We start from the raw sequence: 22,816 nt of genomic DNA on the forward strand, positions 1-22,816 counted from the left end.
CAATAAAACACACTAGTTTTATTCTGGAAGCAAGATTCCAGCTCCACTATGGTACCCTGCATATTTGCATGTGGCAAGATTAAATGGCAACGTGTGTTTTTTTTTCCACCATCTGCATTAGACTCCTCAAATGGTTGTGGACAAGAATTCAGTCTAGGGTTGAATGTATTATGTATGGGAAAGGGTGTGAGGAAAAGGCAGCCGATTGTCAGCTGAATACCATCTGTTGCAAATTGGTGTTGTGAACTAAAACAGGACTGATGTGGGGTGAAGCTTAGAGAATGAAGGATCCCCCACCAGCCTTCGCTAGTAAGTTATGGCATCACCAAAGTAGAGGATCTATTGTTAACTATGTTGGCAAAATTGGGAGTGCGTCTAAGATTGGGGCTGAAGAAGACTTGCATTTTGGAGTTTTATTTATCCTCTAACTATCGTCAAGAATTGCAACGGCGCACCGTTTACTAGCTGTTTGGGTACAAAATCAAGACTGCTTTGTTTTCTAAACTTTTGAGATCTAAAAATTTTACATTTATTGTGGCTTGCATCCTTTTCAGGGTGGTGAGGACAAGGATTCAAATGAGAAAGGAGAGAAGAAACCAAAGCGTTGTAAGTTTGACTGGAATGCTGGTTTCTTCAGTAATTTCTCTCCACATGATGCAGAACTGTCTGATTTCCATTGACTATTGATACGTTCTTCCCTTGCTCTTCACTCCCTTCTTCACTTGCCCTTTGATTATGAGAGAGTCTAGAATGAAATTATCTGGACTTTCTTGGTAGCTGGCAACATTTTAATGTTTGGATCCTAAGTATGATTCCTAATCCGTGCTCACTTAGTGACTCCCGGTAAAGACGTTCCTGGAGCAGGCAAGAGAAAACTGGTTAGAATTCCTGCACATAGGCAAATTTCAAGTAAGGACTATGGGAAGAGGGCTAAGCTGTGATGCTGAAGGGACTCCCTTGCAAATGGCTTCTCTGCTTTAGTGCCTCTGGAGGCTCCCATGGATCTACCTGTTCATAAATGATGCTGGGCGTGCTGTTGTCTGCATCCAGTGCCAAAGAAAACCTTTCCCGGTTTTGTTCTGTGTTGTCAAACTGTGTCCCCAACACCTGGTCATGGAAGAGCTGACATTTCCTTCAGTTAAACGCTGCAAATAACAACTATTGTCTTCAGTCTCAAACAACAAACTGTTCCATGACTAGATCCCATCCCTTTTCATGCTGCTGTCAGACAAAATGAGACTATTCACAGCTGTCGCAACACGGCTTGTGTGTTAATTTAATAATACAAAGTTATCTAAGCATGTAATAATTTCACTGCACGTTTTAATTTTTGGCTTATCGTTTCTCTTGGGTGTAGAAACATAAAACCAAAAATTTAGTACAGAAGCATTCTTAAATTATGTATTTCTGGATCTTTAGAATCTGCTAATAGTCTAATCCATACAAAGCATGCTTCTAATTTCCTACCTATAATTGTCAATTTATCATTCTTTAAATTTTAAAAAGTTCCTACTATGCAAGAGAAGAAGAAGACTGGCAAACCTAAGAAGAATCGTGACCGTCTGGCAGAGAGGTATGATCATTGATTCCTTATTTGTATTTTGGTCAGGATTCAGCACGTCTTGTCAATCCATTTTACAGCCCGCGTGATGTAAAAGGGTGCAATACTGTGAGCTAAGTTTTTCTGGAGTGTGTTTTGGAAAAGATTGGTGTTGATTGCAAATGATGTACAACACTTTTCTGGGGCGGTATGGTGGTGCAGTGGTTTGCACTGCTGCCTACGGCGGTGAGGACCTGGGTCACTGTCCGTGTGGAGTTTGAGCATTCTCCCCATATCTGCGTGGGTTTCACCCCCACAACCCAAAGATGTGCAGGCTAGGTGGATTGGCCACATTAAATTTACCTTAATTGGAAGGAAAAATAATTGGGTACTCTAAATGTTTTTTAAAAACCTTCTCAGCTGGTGTTTGTCCATGCTTAAATACTAAACGATCACCTAGTATCTAGGGAAGTATTATAATTTAATGACTTTTCTTGAGCTTTGATGTTTTCTTCTGTTAATCCTGGTTGGTTTGTTTGCAGAATAACATATGCCTGCTCGGTGTGTAAGTTCCGTACATTTGAAGATGAGGAGATTGCTGCTCACATGAAGAGCAAGTTTCACAAGGAAACTTTAAAGTTCATTGGGACCAAACTCAAAACTCAGACTGCTGACTTTTTGGATGTATGTATATTGCTGCCTTTTAAAGTCTTCATTCCTCATTCTCCCCCTGTCTGCGTGGGTCCCACAAACAAAAAGGTGTACAGGGTAGGTGGATTGGCCACACTAAATTTCCCCTTAATTACATTTTTAAAAAAAGTCTTCATTCCTAAACGGGATATCCGAACTGCAGCCTAGGGTTTGTCATGTTGGAAAATTCGGTTTGAGACTTGCTTCATTGGTGAATAAATTTTCAAGCAAAACACCCGGTCTGGTTGGTCTCTCAACTCAAAGGTATAGAAAATGTTGATTTAAATCTAGCTGGGGAGCTCCACGTTATGATCTCTGGCCAATGGACCAAAAGCAAATGCCACCATGCTCTAATATTGAAACCAATGGTGTGCACTAACAAGTTGCTTTGTTTTTTCCTCATTCTGGTTTTCTTCATGCATCTCCTATTGTTAAGAACCCCGCTGATAACCGTGAGTGTCTCAAAACCCCAAGGGATAACTTGAGACACTGGATCTTAGTGGTGTATATTTATTTGGAACAACCCAGTGAAGGACCAGTCCAGTTGTGTAAACAATTAATAAACAATACTTATTCACATAAAAGAAAAGAAATGACAAAAGATGAATATACACTGACACTTGAGTATATTGATCATTAAACAGTGTTATCTGAAATTACCTCTTGTTCCCAAAATATACACACATACCCTGAGCTCACCAAGGGCCGCACAGTGGTTAGCACTGCTGCATCAGCACCAGGGTTCTAGCTTCGATTACAGCTTTGGGTCACTGTCTGTGCAAAGTTTGCACGTTCTCCCTTTGTATGCGTGGGTTTCCTCCAGGTGCCCCGGTTTCCTCCTACACTCCAGATGTGCAGGTTTGGATTGGCTTGGCTTACAGGGATAGGGCGGGTGAGTGATCTTTCAGAGGGCTGGTGCAGACTTGATGGGCCGAATGACCTCCACTGTGGGGATTCGATGGAAACATCACTTTCCCCAAGCAATGTCCAATTTTAGTAATACTTCGGGTCAAATCCAATTGATAGTTACCACCCTGCTGCTTAGGTGACCAAATCTGGGAATGTCTCTTTCTGGTTCAGTGAAGGCACGAAACTGTGTCTTTTAGAGGAGGATATCTACAATCTGCCATGGCTCTAAATGGAACAGGCCTCTGAGGCTTGGATTATAGATGGAACTGTTGGATGGGAAACTAGCCTGCTTCCCCAATGATGGTGTTCACAGTTGTTGTGTTCAGTCTCCTTGATATCCCACCCTGTGGATTCGCCTGTCTACATGTCTCAAATGTCTTGCCGTTAGAAATTATCATTTGTATAGCCCCACTGATCTCTGGTTTAAAAAAAAATAAAAAAATTCTATATGACCATTTGCACCTCAATGTCTCGAGACACCTCATCTTGTTACTGGGCAAATTGCATCTCATTGCTCCTCTAGATGCCTGTTAGTCTTGTTCCTTTACTGTTTTGTTTTCATCTCCAGTTCACTGTTATCCTCATTAATTTCCCCCCAAGCTGGTCAACCAAGCTCTGACCAAGTGACCTGCTTGAATAACTGGTAATACATTGGTTTAAGCTGTTGGCGCTGCACAACTTCCCTTCAGAGCAGGAGAAACAGCTTCACCTTTTAAAGTTAAGCGCATTCATGCTTTGCAGTCAGTATGCTGGTGTTCATGATAAAGGATAAACACTAATCCTTAAGCCGGCTTTCTAGAATGCAATGAAGTATAGTTGGTTCCATCGATGGTTGGCAGTCCTTTGGTACCTGACCAATGTTCTTTGCCTGTGGTGTAATTTTAATGGGCTTACACTTGAGCATAATCCAGTTTGCACATGCACGCTGTTAGCTGGATTAGTTATGCAGCAGAAATGTGAATTTTGACTCTGGTCAGTTGTGACTATGATCAGTCCAGACCAATGGTCGTATCTGTGAACTGTCTGGTCTGAACATATCACTAATTCAATTAAGCACAGAGTAATTCGGGAGCTAGGCTGATTATGTGCTGTAATGACCTCTCTTGAATATTGTTTCAGGAATACATCTCGAACAAGAACAAGAAAACACAGAAACGCCGGGAGCAGATCGGAGATGAAACTATTCTGAAAAAGCAGCTGATGCAGCAACACGATGTACTCCAGGGTATGTCAGAAACTTGAGACTGATTCATTTCCATTTGTATTCAGTTGTAAAATAATATGTTTTCCGTAGTAACTCAGGTAAACCTTTAACTCTAAAATAAATGTTGCAATTTGCTTTAATACTTTATTTCTGAAATTCTGTAGGAAGTCTGAGAAGGTGGAAAATGAAACATAATGCACACCCAGCTTTTCAGATGTTGAACAGAGGGAAAGACAATATTATTCTATCTATCCAGATATTGCCTGATTAAAAAAAGAGCATTTGATAGGATTGATGCTCCTTATCTTGATCATTTAATTAGTAATGGGTTGAAGAACTATGGAGAACAGGCAGGAAAGTGGAGTTGAGGCCGAGGCGCGATCAGCCATGATCATGTTGGATGGTGGAGCAGGCTCGAGGGGCTTAATTGCCGACTTGCTCCTAGTTCTTATGTACTTCAACTCAAAATTATTGACTGCAAGCATGAAGATCAGTAAAATAATGTAAAGCAGGTCAAATTAACCATCTGTGAATTTGGGAATGTGCTCTACCACTTCATTTTGTCATTATGAAGTATTGGTGTGGAGAGAATTGTTGATGCTGTGCAGATTTCTTTCCCTGTATTATATTTAAATAAGCTGGATTTAAGGGCAGCACGGTGGCCTAGTGGTTAGCACAACCGCCTCACGGCGCTGAGGTCCCAGGTTCGATCCCGGCTCTGGGTCACTGTCCGTGTGGAGTTTGTACATTCTCCCCGTGTCTGCGTGGGTTTCGCCCCCACAACCCAAAAATGTGCAGAGTAGGTGGATTGGCCACGCTAAATTGCCCCTCAATAGAAAAAAAATAATTGGGTAATCTAAATTTTTTTTTTAAATAAGCTGGATTTGTCTTGTTCTTCATTGTTTTAAGTGTCTTTTGAAGGATGGGGATATTGATGGAAGAGAAAGCTGGAATGTGGAGTGATGCATCATAGATGATGATGATGGCCTAGAGCTGATTGGTTTGTCCTGTTGGGTACAGCAGTTGACCTAAAGGAGCTAACATTACTATTGTTGTGGGAGGTGTGCACTGAAAGTGTGATCATTAGGCCTGATGTCACCTTGGCTTTTCATAGGTCATGCCATTTTATAATAACCCCATTCGCTTAATGTGAGGATGGATTATTTATATAACTGCATTATAGACTAGTTAGCACTGTAGTCCTATTAACGCAGGAAGATGGAGTTAGAGTAGAAGATGATCACATTCATTCAGCACAAGCTGAATAGCCTCCTATTGATCATGCTTTGCTTGGAGGAGAGGCATTAACTCTTTGCCTGAGTGGGCAGCATGGTGGCACAGTGGTTAGCACTGCTGCCTACGGCGCTGAGGACCCGGGTCGAATCCCGGCCCTGGGTCACTGTCCGTGTGGAGTTTGCACATTCTCCCCGTGTTTGCGTGGGTCTCACCTCCACAACCCAAAGATGTGCAGACTAGGTGGATTGGCCACGCTAAATTGCCCCTTAATTGGAAAAAAAATAATTGGGTACTCCGCTGCTGTGAATTAGGCTTTGATTATGTATAACGTTTGCAGGGAAATTACAGAAGCTGGACCAACCAACGGTTATTGTGGGTTTGGTGTTTTTTGTAGAGCGGTCGCAGTAAGGTTGCTTTTGGCTAGAGAGTTTCTTCTATTTTAACTTTTGGATTTATGCGTGCAGAAATTCTGTTTAATTTTGTTTCTCTAACATGGGCCATTCATTCTGCTGTAGGTATTGGTATGGAGCAATGCATGAAAAAGGTGGAGGCAGCTCATTGTATGGCTTGTGAGATGTTCATCCCTATGCAGGCTGGCTTCATTGCGCAGCACTTGAGGTCAGCTGACCACAACCGAAACCGTAAAGTAAGTAATGGAGTTAATCTTGGCATATATAAAATAAACTAGTGCACATTCCAGCAAAGTATTTGCAATGGTACTTCAAATATCCTCCCCATTTAATTACCCTTGTGTCATATTCATCGAAAATCATCCCCACTCGTTCTTTATATGCCATCTGCCGTTTCTCATCTCCCTGGCCATCCTTTTCCCCACCTTTCTGGACATCTGCACTATCCCCACGCTGTGATCAGTAAGGGAGGGTGGGGAATTGTGGCGGTGGAAGGGATGCCAGATGACGTTTGAGATAACTGGACAGTGGTAAATCATTGTGTAGGTTATGGATGCTGTTGTGACATGGGATTGCCTTCTCCCTTTACTCAATGAAGCACATTTGTACTTCTGTCGTCCGTTTGATGTGGATTCGTAAACCTTAAAAAATGATCCTGGATAAATATGGATTTGATTCTATGTTTAAGATATTGAACTCCTAATCCATGAAACTGCACTTGGTGTTAACCTGCTACTGTTTCTCCCTTTACCAGGCAGCTATCGAGAGAGCCAAAAAGGGTAGTCTAATTATTGCTAAGAGCATCCTGAATAACAGCAATATTGCAACAATGCTAGAGAAATATGTCAAGGTAGGGATGCAATATATTGTTTTCCTTTAAGGTACTATGTTGTGTTTGGTCATGAATGTTGGCGCCAAGAGAAAGTGCACTTTTCAATGTCTGTTGAGCATTCCCAGGTTGGGTTTAGCCCACGATTGATGTGAAGCCAAGCTCCTTGAATTGTACAAATAATGTGCTGCCACTCGTAACTCTGAGCAGCCTTTCCTTGTGCGTCAGTGTACTCTTTTCAGTGATAACTCTCTCTTTTGTTTCCTCTGCTCCAGATTACCCCATTTGTGGTCAATTTATAGCCAGCTTTGGGGGGGGGGGGGGGGCCACAGGGGTTAGCACTGGGACTGCGGCGCTGAGGACCCAGGTTCAAATCCCGGCCCTGGGTCACTGTCTGTGTGGAGTTTGCACATTCTCCCTCACCCCCACAACCCAAAGATGTGCAGGGTAGGTGGATTGGCCACACTAAATTACCCCTTAATTGGAAAAAAGAATTGGATATTCTATATTTAAAAAAAAAAATTTAAAAATTTATTTTTTTAAAGAAACAATGTCTAGTGACCTTTTAGTTCTGGAACCACACTCTCACTGTGAATTGTGTAAACAAATTTAACCTAAAATTGTAAATCTTCACAGTAAGATGTCTTTGGCCCAAATGTGGTGTGGATTCGTGCCAGGAGTTGCACTCACTGTTCCTTGATAACAGCAGGGTTAAAGTCCAGCTTTTGTATAAAAAGACAAAATAGGATTTGCCCTAACGACTGAGTTACATCTCATCATGGCCTTCGCCCATACTTAATGCTGCTTGTTAAAATTCTTTACTCCGCAGGGTGAAAAACCATTCACCGACGATCCAGATGACAAGGATGAAGAGGAGGCTGGCATACAGGAAGGTGATGGTGAGGGTGATGGGCTCAACGATAGCACCAATGATGGAGATAAGAAAGACGGAGAAGGTGGTGAAGAAGGTGAAGGCGGTGATGGTGAAGGTGGTGACGGTGAAGAAGGTGCGGGGGGTGATGACGGCGAAGAAGCAATAGATAAATCTGAGGTAGTGGCTAATGCCGGGGATGAAGAAATGGAGGCAGAGCCTGAAGCTGAGATGGAAGACCTGGGAGGAGAGGATGATGCAAATGAAAGCAAAGACCCCGAAGAGCCATTTGAAGCTGATGAAGATAAGATTCTGGAAGGAGAGGATGACGCGTTACCATTTGACACAGAGTTAGAGTAACTTTAGTGTGATTCCCTGAAAAGATGTGGATAAATGATTATGTTCCCCAGTCATTCTCTAAAGCTTATAGTAGTTTTAACGTTTCTCATTGTTTGACTTGCTAGTAGATTTGTGTTATTGCTGTACTTGAGTTCCAGCTGATTGTTTCATGCGTCTAGTAAATGCTCCCTATGTACTGTGCTGACTGGCTTTTCACAATGATGTAGACCATAATCTCTCCTGAACCTTTGTGTGAAACATTTTACAATAAACATTCTTTCTATAAGTGGACTAATGTAGCAATCTTCTTCAGGTCTAGTCGTGTACGAAAGGAGTGTTTTGGTCTTTACAATTGTAAGCTGTGAAGCCTTTGGGCTTTGCAAATCAAGCCACTCCAGGTTTTAAGAACAGAAAATACCGGAACCACTCGGCAGGTCGGCATCCTATGTGGTGAAGGGGCAAAGTTACATTTTAATGTTTCAAGTTGACCTGATTCATTTAGAATCAGGAAATTTGTACATGGCAACATCTGATGGGTGGAAAACTGGAGCAGACAGGGGAAAGAAGCTTGTGATTTAAATGGAGGTCAGGGTGATCAGATACGAGATGATAAAGGGAAGAGGTGGGAAGAGAAATTGGAGAAATAACAGTTTTGAAAAAGAATTGGGCACTTTAAATTTAAAAAAATAATTGCTCCTTAATTGGGGGGGAAAAATTGGATACTCTAAACTTATTACAAAATATATGATCACCTTTCCTTTATACCATACCTTGATAACACTTGATTTTGCAAGATCATCAGATTTGGTGCTAAAGAAATTTCTCCTGAGACTATGACCCCTAAATCTGGACAACCCAACCAGGAGAAACGTCCTTTCAACGTGCACCTGTGAAGATCTCCAAGAATTTTATATAATTATGATTGAATTGAATTCCAATCTGTCATTGGAAACCATTCTTATGGGGAAACATTCTCGGCTTGGATGCAAGGGTTTTTCATACTAATCAGCTTTCTTGTAGCTTTGTTTCTCACCAGGAGTATTGTGTGCAGTTCTGGTCACCTCACTATAGGAAGGATGTGGAAGCATCGGAAAGGGTGCAAAGGAGATTTACCAGGATGCTGCCTGGTTTTCAGGATAGGTCTTATGAGGAAAGGTTGAGGGAGCTAGGGCTTTTCTCTTTGGAGCAGAGGAGGATGAGAGGCGACTTAATAGAGGTTTATAAGATGATGAGGGGGATAGAGTGGATGTTCAGAGACTTTCCTCGGGTAGATGTAGCTGTTACAAGGGGGCATAACTATAAGGTTCAGGGTGGGAGATATAGGAGGGATGTCCGAGGTAGGTTCATTACTCAGTGAGTGGTTAGGGTGTGGAATGGACTGCCTGCTGTGATAATGGAGTCGGACACTTTAGGAACTTTCAAGCGGTTATTGGATAGGCACATGGAGCACACCAGAATGACGGAGTGGGATATCTTGGTTTCGGACAATGCTCGGCACAACATCGAGGGCCGAAGGGCCTGTTCTGTGCTGTTTTCTATGTTCTAAGTCACATCTTGAATTAAGATGGCAAGCATTTAATCCTCTTCTCCCCACCCCCCGTGGACTTCTATTTGACATTTTCTTTCCTGTCATTTTTATTGGTGTTGATATTCTAGGCCGAAATGCAGATCCACAGATCTGCACATTATCCAAGTGGCTTCTTTTCATGTACGTGTCCAGGGAAAAGTTTAGCTAAATAGGGGCGAGGAGAAAGAGACAAAAACAATCAATAAAACAAAAGCATGTAAATTTACAGGAATTCACACTTCAAACCATACAGCCTATGATCCAGAATTCCTCAGGTCACCAAAGTAAAATGCACTGGGATTTGGCCATGTAGACCAGGAAGGCCCCAAATTTGATTGATACTTTTCCTGTGCTGAGATAGCTGATGAGAACTAAAGACTGAAGAAAAAGGACGAAGTACACTGGATCATGCACAACCTTCCAATCGTGCGATGTTATTCTGCCAATCCTGTCTCGCTCAGGGCTGTCAAGTCGATGCTGTGGTGCTGGAGTTCCTGGGCGGTGCAGCATTCAGCTGTTGGGGTTTCCATAAGGGTCCTGATGTTTCAGCTCCCAAAATTCATTTGGGTGGGGTGGAAAATGCCTGTGCATGGATTCTTTCAACATGGGGTGGTCGGTACACATCAAATACCGCAAGGTCCCAGCAGAGTGAGATCTTGGCCCAGTGGTAGGGAAATCTGAGACGAGTGGAGACTAGGCTTTGCTGTAGGACGGGGTCTAACAAACGGCATCGTCCTCCAAACATCTGCCTGTCAGTGACATGTTTAAAAGATAATGTAATTTTTCCTCATGCCTTGCAGTCTCGCATCTGCTGGCACTGCTCCTCTCACTCAGCTCACCCCGGCTTACGCTGCACCTCTCGCTCCGCTTTCCCTGCTGCTCCAACTACTCTTGCCCCCCCCTGTTGGGGCAGCTCCCGTTGCCCCCCTGGTGTCACTCCCCTCGCCCCACCCGGCATCGCTTTCTCCCCTCCCCCTGCTCAATGCTGCTCCTCTGATGGAGGAGGTACGCTCCAAAAGTTTGTGATTCCAAATAAATCAATTGGACTTTAACGTCATATTGTAAGATCTCTTACTGTGCCCACCCCATTCCAATGCTGCCATCTCCACATTATAGCATATAAGTGAATGTTAAAGTCAGCTGACCTCAGACTGGCTGGAGGAAGCTGAAGAGAGGTTGCTTGTGCATGATTTTACTGTTATTCATCTGTTGTCATGTATATAGTTTACCCACAATTAATGTTAATAAATGGTTTATAGCTTTAACTACAAGTATTCTTGTACTAAATCAGGCCATCTGACAAGAACATTACATGGTACCAGGGTTGGATGGTATTAAACACTGAGAAAGTCTGCCACAGAGATTTGAACAGTAGGAAGTCTTACAACACCAGGTTAAAGTCCAACAGGTTTGTTTCAAACACGAGCTTTGGGAGCACTGCTCCATCCTCGGGTGAATGTTAATAAATGTTCACCTGAGGAAGGAGCAGTGCTCCGAAAGCTCGTGTTTGAAACAAACCTGTTGGACTTTAACCTGGTGTTGCAAGACGTCTTACTGTGCTCACCCCAGTCCAACGCCGGCATCTCCACATCAGAGATTTGAAGACATTGCAGACTGCAGAATTAACAGCATGGAGTCATTGAAGCCACCAAAAAGTCCCGCTTCCATGGTATTGTGGACAGCAAATGCCAAGTGTTTAAACAGCAATTTAATCTGTTTCTTACTTAAGCAAATCGGATTGATCTACATTTACTGGTAGTGATGCTCCTAACAGTGGCAGTGCTCGAAACAATTGCTGTTTAATATGTTCAAATTTGCGGGCGGCACGGTGGCACAGTGGTTAGCATTGCTGCCTACGGCGCTGAGGACCCGGGTTCGAATCCCGGCCCTGGGTCACTGTCTGTGAGGAGTTTGCACATTCTCCCCGTGTCTGCGTGGGTTTCACCCCCACAACCCAAAGATGTGCCGGTTAGGTGGATTGGCCACGTTAAATTGCCCCTTAATTGGAAAAAATGAATTGGATATTCTAAATTTATAAAAATAAAAAAATATGTTCAAATTTGCAAACAAATATTTTAAAGTAATTTGAAGATTTGATGCCCGTTGCAGGCCCAGAAAGAATGAAATTGATGAACGCTCTGTGTTTAGATCACATTCACAGAAGACAGGAGAGTTTACAGATCATTTATCACTTATTTAAAGCGAAAAGCTAAAGCCTGTAATTCTTCTATGGTGGAATCAATCTTCCATGATTCGGGACCAGATTGTGTTTAGTGTGAATGAAAATAAACGGAATCGGAGCTGTTGTTGGATCAAACAGTTAAGATTTGTCAGGCTCACAAACTAGCAGCACAGCATTCTAAAATGTTTCTCCGTAATGGTGACGCCTTCCTGGAGTTGCCGCCCTTTTTCAAAAAAGGTGGGAAATCTCTGAAAAGAGGTGGGAAAGTTCCTGCAGCTCCTTGGGCACCAACAAACAGGTTAAAGATCAGGACAAAGTATTTATGTGTAAAAGATATGGTCAAAAGCACAAATTGAGGCAGTGTCCAGCATATGGCAAGTTTTGTTCTCGATGCAAAGGAAAAAAATTACTTAGCTCAGAATTGTTACTCGAAACTTAACCCCAGACTAGTCTGCATAATGGAAGACACCGTCTCCGGTGATGAAATGTCATTTTTTTGGGGGAGTAATTACATCGTACTTGTGACAATAATAAAGATTATTATTGAAAGAATAATTTTTTGGAGACATCAAAAAATTCTCCAGCCCTCGGGCTGGGGGAAGAGAGGGACCAACGTCCGCTCTGGCGCTTGGAGGTGGGGCTGCTGGCAGATGAGGAGGTTTCCGAGAGGGTTCGGGGGTGTATCGACAGGTACCTTGAGGCCAATGACAACGGGGAGGTCCGAGTGGGGACGGTCTGAGAGGCATTGAAGGCGGTGATGAGGGGGGAATTGATCTCCATCCGAACCCATAGGGAGAGGGGGAGCAGAGGGAGAGACTGATAGGGGAGATGGTGTGGGTGGATAGGAGATATGCGGAGGCTCCAGAGGAGGGATTGCTGGGGGAGAGGCGTAGCCTTCAGGCCAGATTCGACCTATTGACTACCAGAAAGGCGGAAGCTCAGTGGAGGAAAGCACAGGGGGCGGTGTATGAATACGGGGAGAAGGCGAGCAGGATGCTGGCACACCAGCTCCGAAAGCGGAACGTGGCCAGGGAGATTGGGGGAGTGACGGATAAGGCTGGGAAGGTGGTGCGGAGGGGAGTAGATGTTAATGGGGTCTTCAGAGACTTTGGGGAAATGTACCGGTAGGAGCCCCCGGTGGAGGGGGGTGGAATGGGGCGCTTCTTGGACAAGCTGCGATTCCCGAGGGTGGAGGAGGAGCAGGTGGAGGGACTGGGGGCGCCGATCGAGCTGGAGAAGGTGGTCAAAGGGATAGGGAGCATGTAGTCGGGGAAGGCGCCGGGGCCAGATGGGTTTCTGGCCGAATTTTATAAAAGGTATGCGGACCTGTTGGGCCCCCTGTTGGTCCGGACCTTTAACGAGGCAAGGGGGGGGGGGGCTTTGCCCCCAACTATGTCACAGGCGCTGATTTCCTTGATCCTGAAGCGGGACAAGGACCCTCTGCAGTGGGGGTCATATAGGCCGATTTCGCTGCTGAACGCCGACGCTAAGCCGCTGGCAAAGATCCTGGCCACTAGAATAGAGGATTGCGTGCCCGGGGTCATTCACGAGGACCAGACGAGGTTTGTGAAGGGAAGGCAGTTGAATACGAACGGCGAAGGCTCCTCAATGTCATTATGATGCCGGCCATGGAAGGGGAGGCGGAGATAGTGGTGGCAATGGATGCGGAGAAGGCCTTTGATAGGGTTGAGTGGGAGTATTTGTGGGAGGTGTTGGAGAGGTTTGGGTTTGGGGAGGGGTTTATCCGGTGGGTGAGGCTGCTCTACGAGGCCCTGATGGCGAGTGTAGCCACAAATAGGAGGAGGTCGGAATACTTTCGGCTGTACCGGGGGACGAGACGGGTGCCCCCTGTCCCCCTTGCTCTTCGCGTTGGCGATTGAGCCCCTGGCCATGGCATTGAGGGAGTCGGGGAACTGGAGGGGCCTGGTGCGGGGTGGGGAGGAGCATCGAGTGTCGCTGTATGCGGACGACCTGTTGCTGTATGTGGCGGACCCGGTGGGGGGGGATGCCGGAGGTGATGAGGATTCTTAGTGAATTCGGGGGTTTCTCGGGGTATAAGTTGAACCTGGGCAAGAGTGAGTTGTTTGTGGTGCATCCGGGGGATCAAGAAGAGGGGATTGGTAGGCTCCCATTGAAGCAGGCAGGGAAGAGCTTTAGGTACCTAGGGGTCCAGGTGGCTGGGAGCTGGGGGGCCCAGCACAAGCTCAACCTCACAAGGTTGGTGGAGCAGATGGAGGAGGAGTTTAAGAGGTGGTATATATTACCGCTGTCACTGGTGGGGAGGGTGCAGTCCGTTAAGATGACGGTGCTCCCGAGGTTTTTGTTCCTGTTTCAGTGCCTCCCCATCCTTATCCCGAGGAGGGTCAACAGGAGTATCACGGGATTTGTGTGGGCGCATGGGACTCCGAGGGTGAGAAGAGTGTTCCTGGAACGAGGCAGGGATAGGGGGGGCTGGTGTTGCCCAACCTCTGTGGGTACTATTGGGCTGCCAACGCAGCGATGGTGCGTAAGTGGGTAATGGACGAGGAAGGGGCAGCATGGAAGAGGATGGAGGCGGCGTCATGTGTGGGCACGAGCCTGGAGGCGCTGGTAACGGCGCCGTTGCCGTTCCCTCCAACGAGGTATACCACGAGCCCAGTGGTGGCGGCTACCCTCAAAATTTGGGCTAAATGGAGATGGCATAGGGGAGAAGTGGGCGGCTCGATGGAGGCCCCGATACGGGGGAACCATTGGTTTGTCCCAGGGAGCATTGATGATGGATTCCTGGGCTGGCACAGGGCAGGGGTTAGGAGGCTGAGGGACCTGTTTGTGGAGGGGAGGTTCGCAAGCTTGGGGGAGCTAGAAGGGAAGTTTGGGCTCCCCCCGGGGAACATGTTTAGGTACATGCAGGTGATGGCGTTTGCCAGGCAGCAGGTGGAGGGGTTCCCCTTGCTGCCCCCACGAGGGGTGCGGGATCGGTTGCTCTCGGGGGTGTGGGTTGGAGGAGGGAGGATTTCGGACATATACTGGGTGATGCAGGAGGTAGACGAGGCCTCGGTGGAGGAAAAGGTGAAATTTGCCCTGAGGGGATCAGTACAAGGGTTCTTTAGGCAGTGGCAGCCTTTCCTGGACTTCCTGGCAGGATGGTAGAGAACTGTGTACATGGGTCTGTGGGATGTGGCGGGTGTTATCTCTTTCCCTTTTGTCGTTGGGTGTTCTTTTGTTTTTTTTTCTCTTGTTTGTAGTTGCTTTTGAAGTTGGGTGGGAATTGTTCTTGGGGTGTTACCGCGGTTGTTTTGTTAATAGAGTTGAGCTGTTTATATTTTGTAAAAATTTCAATAAAAATTATTTTTAACAAAAAATTCTCCAGCATGTAAAAAAAATGCAATATGGTACTCCATTTAAAATAAATGAGGTTGATGAGGATAAATGGCTGCGACCACTTGAAGTGAACGGTACAGTGGTCCGATTGTTTAGACACTGGCGGTGTGAAAGCCAATGTAATCAGCATGACTGATTTTAAAAATGTGACCAATTAGAAGAAATCACAAAATATCTCTCCGAGATTATCATGGTTCAAGCATTAATGTTATGGCGCTTGTGACCTGGGTGTGGTGGTGAAGAACACTTTATTCCATCCCATTCTATATTGTATCCGAGGACTAGGATTCATTATTAGATGATCAGTCCTGTGAAGAATTAGGTGTAGTGCAGTTGGTATATAGCATCCACGACGGATTGGATCAACACTCTGACAATTCTGAGAACATTATCGGCAAAGTAAGCGATGTATTCACAGGTTTTGGTACACTACAAGATTCAACTTAAAGAAGATTCAAAACCTCTGATACAGGCACCACTTGCACCTCTTTGGGATCGCCTCAAACAGGAGCTAGACAGAATGACAAAATTGAAAGTAATCAGAAAGATAGAATAACCTACCAACTGGGTAAACTCAATGGTTTGTGTAAAGAAAAAGAATGGCGATATTCGCATCTGCTGGGATCCTAAAGATCATAACAAGAATATCAAAAGAGAACATTACCAAATACTAAAGCATAAGGAAATCACATCTGAGACGGCTGGTGCACAATTCTTAATGAAACTTGACACATCTCAGGGTTTCTGCTAATTAATGCTAGAGGAACAACGTACAAAATGCTGCACTTTTAATATGCCATTTGGACGATACTGCTTTCTAAAAGAATGCCGTTTGGCACCATTTTGGCATCAGAAATTTTTCACATTGCCACGGAGCACATAATCAAAGGCCTTCGAAGGTGTACGTGTGTACCTGGATGGTAGCATCGTTTGGGGCTCAACCATAGAAGAGCACAATACGAGGTTGTTTAAGTTCTAACGAGCCTCAGGAGAAATGGGCTGAAGCTCAACAAGCAAAAGTGCCAATTTGGAGTAACTGAGGTCACATTCTCTGGTGACAAGCTCTCATCGCATGGCATTGAACCTGACGAGGACAAAAACCCAAACAATTCTCAACATGCCAAAACCACACGACGAGAAAGCCATCTTAAGAATGACGGGTATGATCAGTTTTGTAGGGAAAATCATTCCAAACCTGTCAGCAAAAACAACACATCCACGTGATCTCCCGCACAAGACAACGGATTTCACTTGGACTGAGCAACATGAGTAAGAGTGGAAGAAGCTCAAGACTTCACTAACCACCACGCCAGTTCTCACATTTTTTGATCCATCTAAGCAGATTAAAGTGTCAACAGACGCGTCCAAAGATGGTCTGAGAGCAGTTCTTCTGCAACTCGAGCATAACGATTGGAATCCAGTCGCGTGTGTATCACGATCCACGATGACAACAGAGCAGAGGTACGCTCAAATCGAAAAAGAATGCCTGGGTTTAAGTTGTAGGCTTGGAGAAATTCCACGGCGAAGCCAATGCGCTTCCAACTTTCACAGTTGAGGCAGAATCATCGTCTTTTGGTCAACATCATCAAAACAAATCTCATCAAGTCTCCGCGCATTCAGAGGTTGATGATGAAGTACAACGCTATGACTTCAATCTCATATGCACGCCAGGCAAACGTTTGTTCTTAGCAGATGCATTATCGAGAGCACCGATGCAAAATAGTGGTGGTGAGATTGCTGAGGATGTAGATCTGCATGTCAATCTTGTTTCCACACCAGCATCAGATGCGAAACTACGTGAGATCCAAGAAGTCACGTATGATTTCAATCACGTCACTCGAGTCCGTTCTACCCTCCAGCCAATGAAAAAGCTGTGCATATTCTTAAGCAATTGTTGAAGAAAGCAATGGACAGCCAATCTGTTTTATAATCTCACAATTATTGAGTTACAGAACATCACCATTGTCACATGGTAGGTCGCCAGCAGAGTTACTCATGAATAGAAGGTTGAGTACCACAATTCCATACTTGGCAAAGAAGGAGGAGAATGCAGCGGTACTGCAAAACATTAAAGCAAAACAAAAGCAGTTATATGATAGACAGGGCCGGCTCAAGGTACCGGCAACTCGGGCAGTCGCCCGGGGCGCCATGTGCTAGGGGGCGCCATCAAGGAGTGCCTGACCGGCGGCAGAGACCCGGCGCCGCGTAAAAGACTCGGGTCCCGCGCATGCGCAGTTGGGCCGGTGCCAACCAGCGCATGCGCGGTGGCCGCCCTCCCCCAGGCCGCCCCGCACAAACATGGCGGATGGATCCAGGCTCGCCGGTGGAAGAAAGGAGGCCTGCCGACAGAGAGACCGGCCCGCCGATCGGTGGGTCCCGATCATGTACCAGGTCACTCCGGCGCCCCCCCCCCCCTCCCCCCCCGGTGAACGGAGCTCCCCCCCGAAGGGCTACGAAGTTCAGCTTGCCCGGGGTGCCAGCAACCCTAGGGCCGGCGCTGATGATAGAGTGTCTAGAACTCTACCACCTCAGTAGTGATGACATTGTAAGAGTAGAAGATTCAGGAAACTGGTCGAGAAAAGCCATTTTACTTGAAGAAATAGCACCTCATACCGACGATGTACAGACAGAGGATGGATTGGTTTTAAGAGGAAATGGTCACGCACACTTAAAAACCAGAGAAGATGTTCACAACACCGTGATGGATGACGAATCTATGTCAGAATCAACGCAAGCTGCAGTGTCAGATAGTTCAGCAGTTCCTGAGCATGAGAATGTCATGTCGAACATTGAATCTACAAGTTCTAAGCAGTAAGGTCAAACTTTGAGAAAAGCAACAAGTGTCAGTAGAAAACCTGATCGAGTCAATTTGTAGATTTGGATTATTTGTACATACTTTTCTTGCTGTACTTGTGTGTGCGTGTGTATATATATATATATATAAAAAATATATTTGTTAAACCAGTTTTAAAAAAAGATTAATACTGTTATCATATACTGATATCATATACTGATGATGTATTAATTTATTCTTTCAAACGAAAGAGGATATCGTGATATCATGGTTGTGTTGTAATTCACCGACTGACCCCTAGGAGTCTCACTAGTATATAAGTGAATGCTAAAATCAGCTGACCTCAGACTGGCTGGAGGAAGCTGAAGACAGAAGTTGCTTGTGCATGATTTTACTTTTATTCATCCATTGTCTTCTATATAGTTTACCCACAATTAATGTTAATAAATTGTTTATAGCTTTAGCTCCAAGTGTTCTTGTAATAAATCAGGCCATGCGACAAGAACGTTACACGACTGCATCAGTATGTTATATAATTCATTTTACAATTTTGATCATTAGTACAGAAAATTAAACTCCACAGGGTGAGTGACGTGTCTCGATTAGAAACTTTTTAAACACCAAAGCTCTCCCTGTTATGTACTTTGACAAAAGCAATATACTGTGGATTGTGGGCATTTTCACCGGTCTGGTGAAAAGTTATCGATCTGAAATATTAAATGTTTTCTCTCTGTACAGGTGCTGTCAGACCTGCTGTGTATTTTGATGAAGATCTGAACTATTTTACTGCATACAAAGGTGTGCAGGTTGGGTGGATTGGCCATGCTAAAATTGCCCCTTAGTGTCCAAAAATGTGCAGGTTAGATGGGGTTAAGGACTTACAGGGATAGGGTGGCCTAGATAGGATGCTCTTCTGGAGGGTCGGTGCAGACTCTTTTTAAAAAAAAATATTTTTATTAGGGTATTTGCAATTTTTTATAATAACAATAACAGCGACATAAACGTGGCACAATAAACATTTCCACCCCGCCCCACTTTTTTGAATTCTGCTTCTGCTGACATTTTAATTTCCCCTGTGGGTGCAGGGGGGAGGAAAACAGATGTTCCTTGCATCAGTTTCGCTCATAAGTGATAAGAACAGTGGTTAGCATTGCTGCCTACGGCGCTGAGGACCCGGGTTCGAATCCCGGCCCTGGGTCACTGTCCGTGTGGAGTTTGCACATTCTCCCCATGTCTGCGTGGGTTTCACCCCCACAACCCAAAGATGTGCAGGATAGGTAGATTGGCCACTCTAAATTGCCCCTTAATTGGAAAAAATAATTGGGGTACTCTAAATTTATTTTTAAAAAGTGATAAGAAGAAGCAATTACTTTTAAACTTTGTATTAAGAGCTAAACTGTGTAACAGTTTGTGATTCATTCAAAATAGTACAATTCTTTAGATCATTAATATCCAACACGATGTATACATTTTTTAACAGTGCCTTTTGCTGTGCACTTATATTATACTCACTCTGTATAACATTAAGTTCTACTTGCATTTTAACCTTTTCTGTATTAGTACTTTGTAATCTTCTGTAACTTGAAAGCATTACCGAACTATCCTTCCTTTTAAAAGTAATGTGACTCTTCCATGTTCCAACACCCACAGCGAGGAAAGGGTTACTAAAGCTATAACTGATATGGATTTGATTTAACGATGAACTGGTAACAATTCGCCCAATCCCGAGACGACACGCTCAAGACATAATTCGTATGGGCATGACGGCATATTACCCCCATCCTAAACAAATGGGCAGGAAGGAGGACATTAAACGTCCCTTTGATCCTTTCAAGCAAGTCACAGAAACACGTTTTAATGAGATGGGTGGTCCCACAAGTAACTGACAGCTTTGAGGGCTCGCCAAGGGATAATGAGAAATAATACCAATAGATAAACCAAACCCTCAAGAAACCAATTAGGAATCGATCGTGCCCACTGAGGCCAATCATTTTTTTTTTGTTTTTTTGTTTTTATAAATTTAGAGTACCCAATTATTTTTTCCAATTAAGGGGCAATTTAACTTGGCCAATCCACCTACACTGCACATCTTTGGGTTGTGGGGGCGAAACCCACGCAGACACGGGGAGAATGTGAAAACTCCTCACGGACAGTGACCCAGGGCCGGGATTCGAACCCGGGTCCTCAGCGCCATAGGCAGCAATGCTATCCACTGTGCCACCGTGCTGCCCAAACTGAGGCCAATCATGATGGGGAAATGCCGGCGTTTGACTGGGGTGGGCACAGTAAGAAGTCTTACAACACCAGATTAAAGTCCAATAGGTTTGTTTGGAGTAATAGCTTTCGGAGTGCAGCTCCTTCATCAGGTGAGCACCTCATACATCTCAATCATGTCCCCCCTCAGTCTCCTCTGCTCCAAGTAAAACAATCCAATCTCTCTTTATAGCTAAAACTCTCCAGACCAGGCAACATCCTGGTAAATCTCCTCTGCACTCTTTCCAGTGCTGTCACATACCTCCCATAATGTGGATTCCAGAACTGCACACAATGCTCTAGCCTAACTAACGTTTCATACAGTTCCAGCACAATCTCCCAGCTCTTAAACTCTGTGCTAATAAAGGCAAGTATACCGTATGCCTTCTTAACCACTGTATCTACCTGCTCTGCTATCTTAAGGGATGGGTGTACATGCATAACTAAGCTAGAGTCACAGACAGACTCTCGGCGGTTGTGGCAAGGACTAAACAACATAACGGGCTACAAAGCGAAGCCGAGCAGTATCTCTGGCAGCAGCGCACCCCTCCCCGATGAACTTAATGCATTCTATCCTCGGTTTGAGCAGGTAACCAACAGTCCGCTGTCGAGTGCCCCAGCAGCCCATAATTCACCCATACCCACCGTCACAGTTTCCGAAGTCAGATCGGCCTTCCTGAAAGTGAACCCACGGAAGGCGATGGGCCCGGAAGGGATCCCTGGTCGCACACTCAGAGCCTGCGCATACCAGCTGGCAGAGGTATTCACAGACATCTTTAACGTATCCCTACTCCACTCCGAGGTCCCCACCTGCTTCACGAAGACCACCATCATACCGGTACCAAAGAAGAACCAGGCAACATGCCTCAATGACTACCGCCCGGTGGCCCTAACGTCAGTTGTAATGAAGTTTTTCGAGAGGCTGGTAATGAAGCGCATCACCTCCATACTCCCGGAACGCCTTGACCCACTTCAATTCGCATACCGTGCAACCGGTCCACATCAGACTCCATTTCCCTGGCCCTCCTACACTCATCCCTAGAGCATCTTGAAAACAAGGACTCCTACATCAGACTCCTATTTATTGACTACAGCTCCGCCTTCAACACCATAATCCCAGCCAAGCTCATATCAAAGCTCCAAAACTTAGGACTTGGCTCTCCACTCTGCAACTGGATCCTTGACTTTCTGACCAACAGACCACAATCAGTAAGAATGAACACCAACACCTCCTCCACAATAGTCTTCAATACCGGTGCCCCGCAAGGCTGCGTACTTAGCCCCCTACTCTACTTCCTGTACACACACGACTGCGTGGCAAAACTTGGTTCCAACTCCATCTACAAGTTTGCTGATGATACGACCATAGTGGGCTGGATCTCGAATAACGACGAGTCTGAATACAGGAGGGAGATAGAGAACCTAGTGGAGTGGTGTAACGACAACAATCTCTCCCTCAATGCCAGCAAAACTAAAGAGCTGGTCATTGGCTTCAGGAAGCTAAGTACTGTACACACCCCTGTCAGCATCAACGGGGCCGAGGTGGAGATGGTTAGCAGTTTCAAATTCCTTGGGGTGCACATCACCAAAAATCTGTCCTGGTCCACTCACGTCGACGCTATCACCAAGAAAACACAACAGCACCTATACTTCCTCAGGAAACTAAGGAAATTTGGCATCTCCACATTAACCCTTACCAACTTTTACAGATGCACTATAGAAAGCATCCTATTGGGCTGCATCACAGCCTGGTATGGCAACTGCTCGGCCCAGGACCGCAAGGAACTTCAGAGAGTCGTGAATACCGCCCAGTCCATCACACGAACCTGCCTCCCATCCATGGACTCCATCTACACCTCCCGCTGCCGGGGGAAAGCGGGCAGCATAATCAAGGATCCCTCCCACCCGGCTTACTCACTTTTCCAACTTCTTCCATCGGGCAGGAGATACAGAAGTCTGAGAACACGCACGAACAAACTCAAAAACAACTTCTTCCCCACTGTCACCAGACTCCTAAATGACCCTCTTATTGACTGACCTCATTAACACTACACCCTGCATGCTTCAACCGATGCCAATGCTTATGTAGTTACATTGTATATCTTGTGTTGTCCTATTATGTATTCTCATGTATTTTCTTGAATTTTGTTTAATTCCCTTTTCTTCCATGTACTGAATGATCTGTTGAGCTGCTTGCAGAGAAATACTTTTCACTGTACCTTGGTACATGTGACAATAAACAAATCCAATCCAATCCAATCACTACTAAGGTCCCTCTGATCCTCGGTGCTTCCCAGGATCCTGTCATTTATCATGTATTCCCTTGCCTTGTTTGTGCTTCCCAAGTGCATCACCTCGTACTTATCCAGATTGAATTCCCATCTGACCATCTTGTCTATATCCTCCTGTAATTTAAAAAAAAAAAATTTGAGAGAACCCAATTAATTTTTTCCGATTAAGGGGCAATTTAGTGTGGCCAATCCACCTAGCCCGCACATCTTTGGGTTGTGGGGGCGAAACCCACGCAAACACGGGGAGAATGTGCAAACTCCACACGGACAGTGACCCAGAGCTGGGATCGAACCTGGGACCTCGGCGCCGTGAGGCCGCAGTGCTAACCACTGCACCACCG

At 45.1% G+C, this 22,816-nt stretch overlaps 1 protein-coding gene across 4 annotated transcripts in view; it reads left to right on the forward strand.

Annotated features, from left to right (window-relative positions):
- Positions 1 to 8,319, forward strand: part of LOC119957216 (A-kinase anchor protein 8-like) — a 32,143-nt gene extending 23,824 nt beyond the window's left edge. For all 4 annotated transcript variants that reach the window (XM_038785043.1, XM_038785045.1, XM_038785044.1 and 1 more), the window contains 7 exons: positions 555 to 606; positions 1,507 to 1,573; positions 2,083 to 2,224; positions 4,259 to 4,364; positions 6,095 to 6,225; positions 6,744 to 6,839; positions 7,648 to 8,319. In XM_038785043.1, the coding sequence (XP_038640971.1) occupies positions 555 to 606; positions 1,507 to 1,573; positions 2,083 to 2,224; positions 4,259 to 4,364; positions 6,095 to 6,225; positions 6,744 to 6,839; positions 7,648 to 8,049 (996 nt within the window). In that variant the 3' untranslated portion in view covers positions 8,050 to 8,319. The remainder of the gene's footprint in view (positions 1 to 554; positions 607 to 1,506; positions 1,574 to 2,082; positions 2,225 to 4,258; positions 4,365 to 6,094; positions 6,226 to 6,743; positions 6,840 to 7,647) is intronic.
- Positions 8,320 to 22,816: the final 14,497 nt, after the last annotated feature.

Source organism: Scyliorhinus canicula, chromosome 25 (assembly GCF_902713615.1).
Source record: "Scyliorhinus canicula chromosome 25, sScyCan1.1, whole genome shotgun sequence".
Lineage (NCBI taxonomy): Eukaryota > Metazoa > Chordata > Chondrichthyes > Carcharhiniformes > Scyliorhinidae > Scyliorhinus > Scyliorhinus canicula.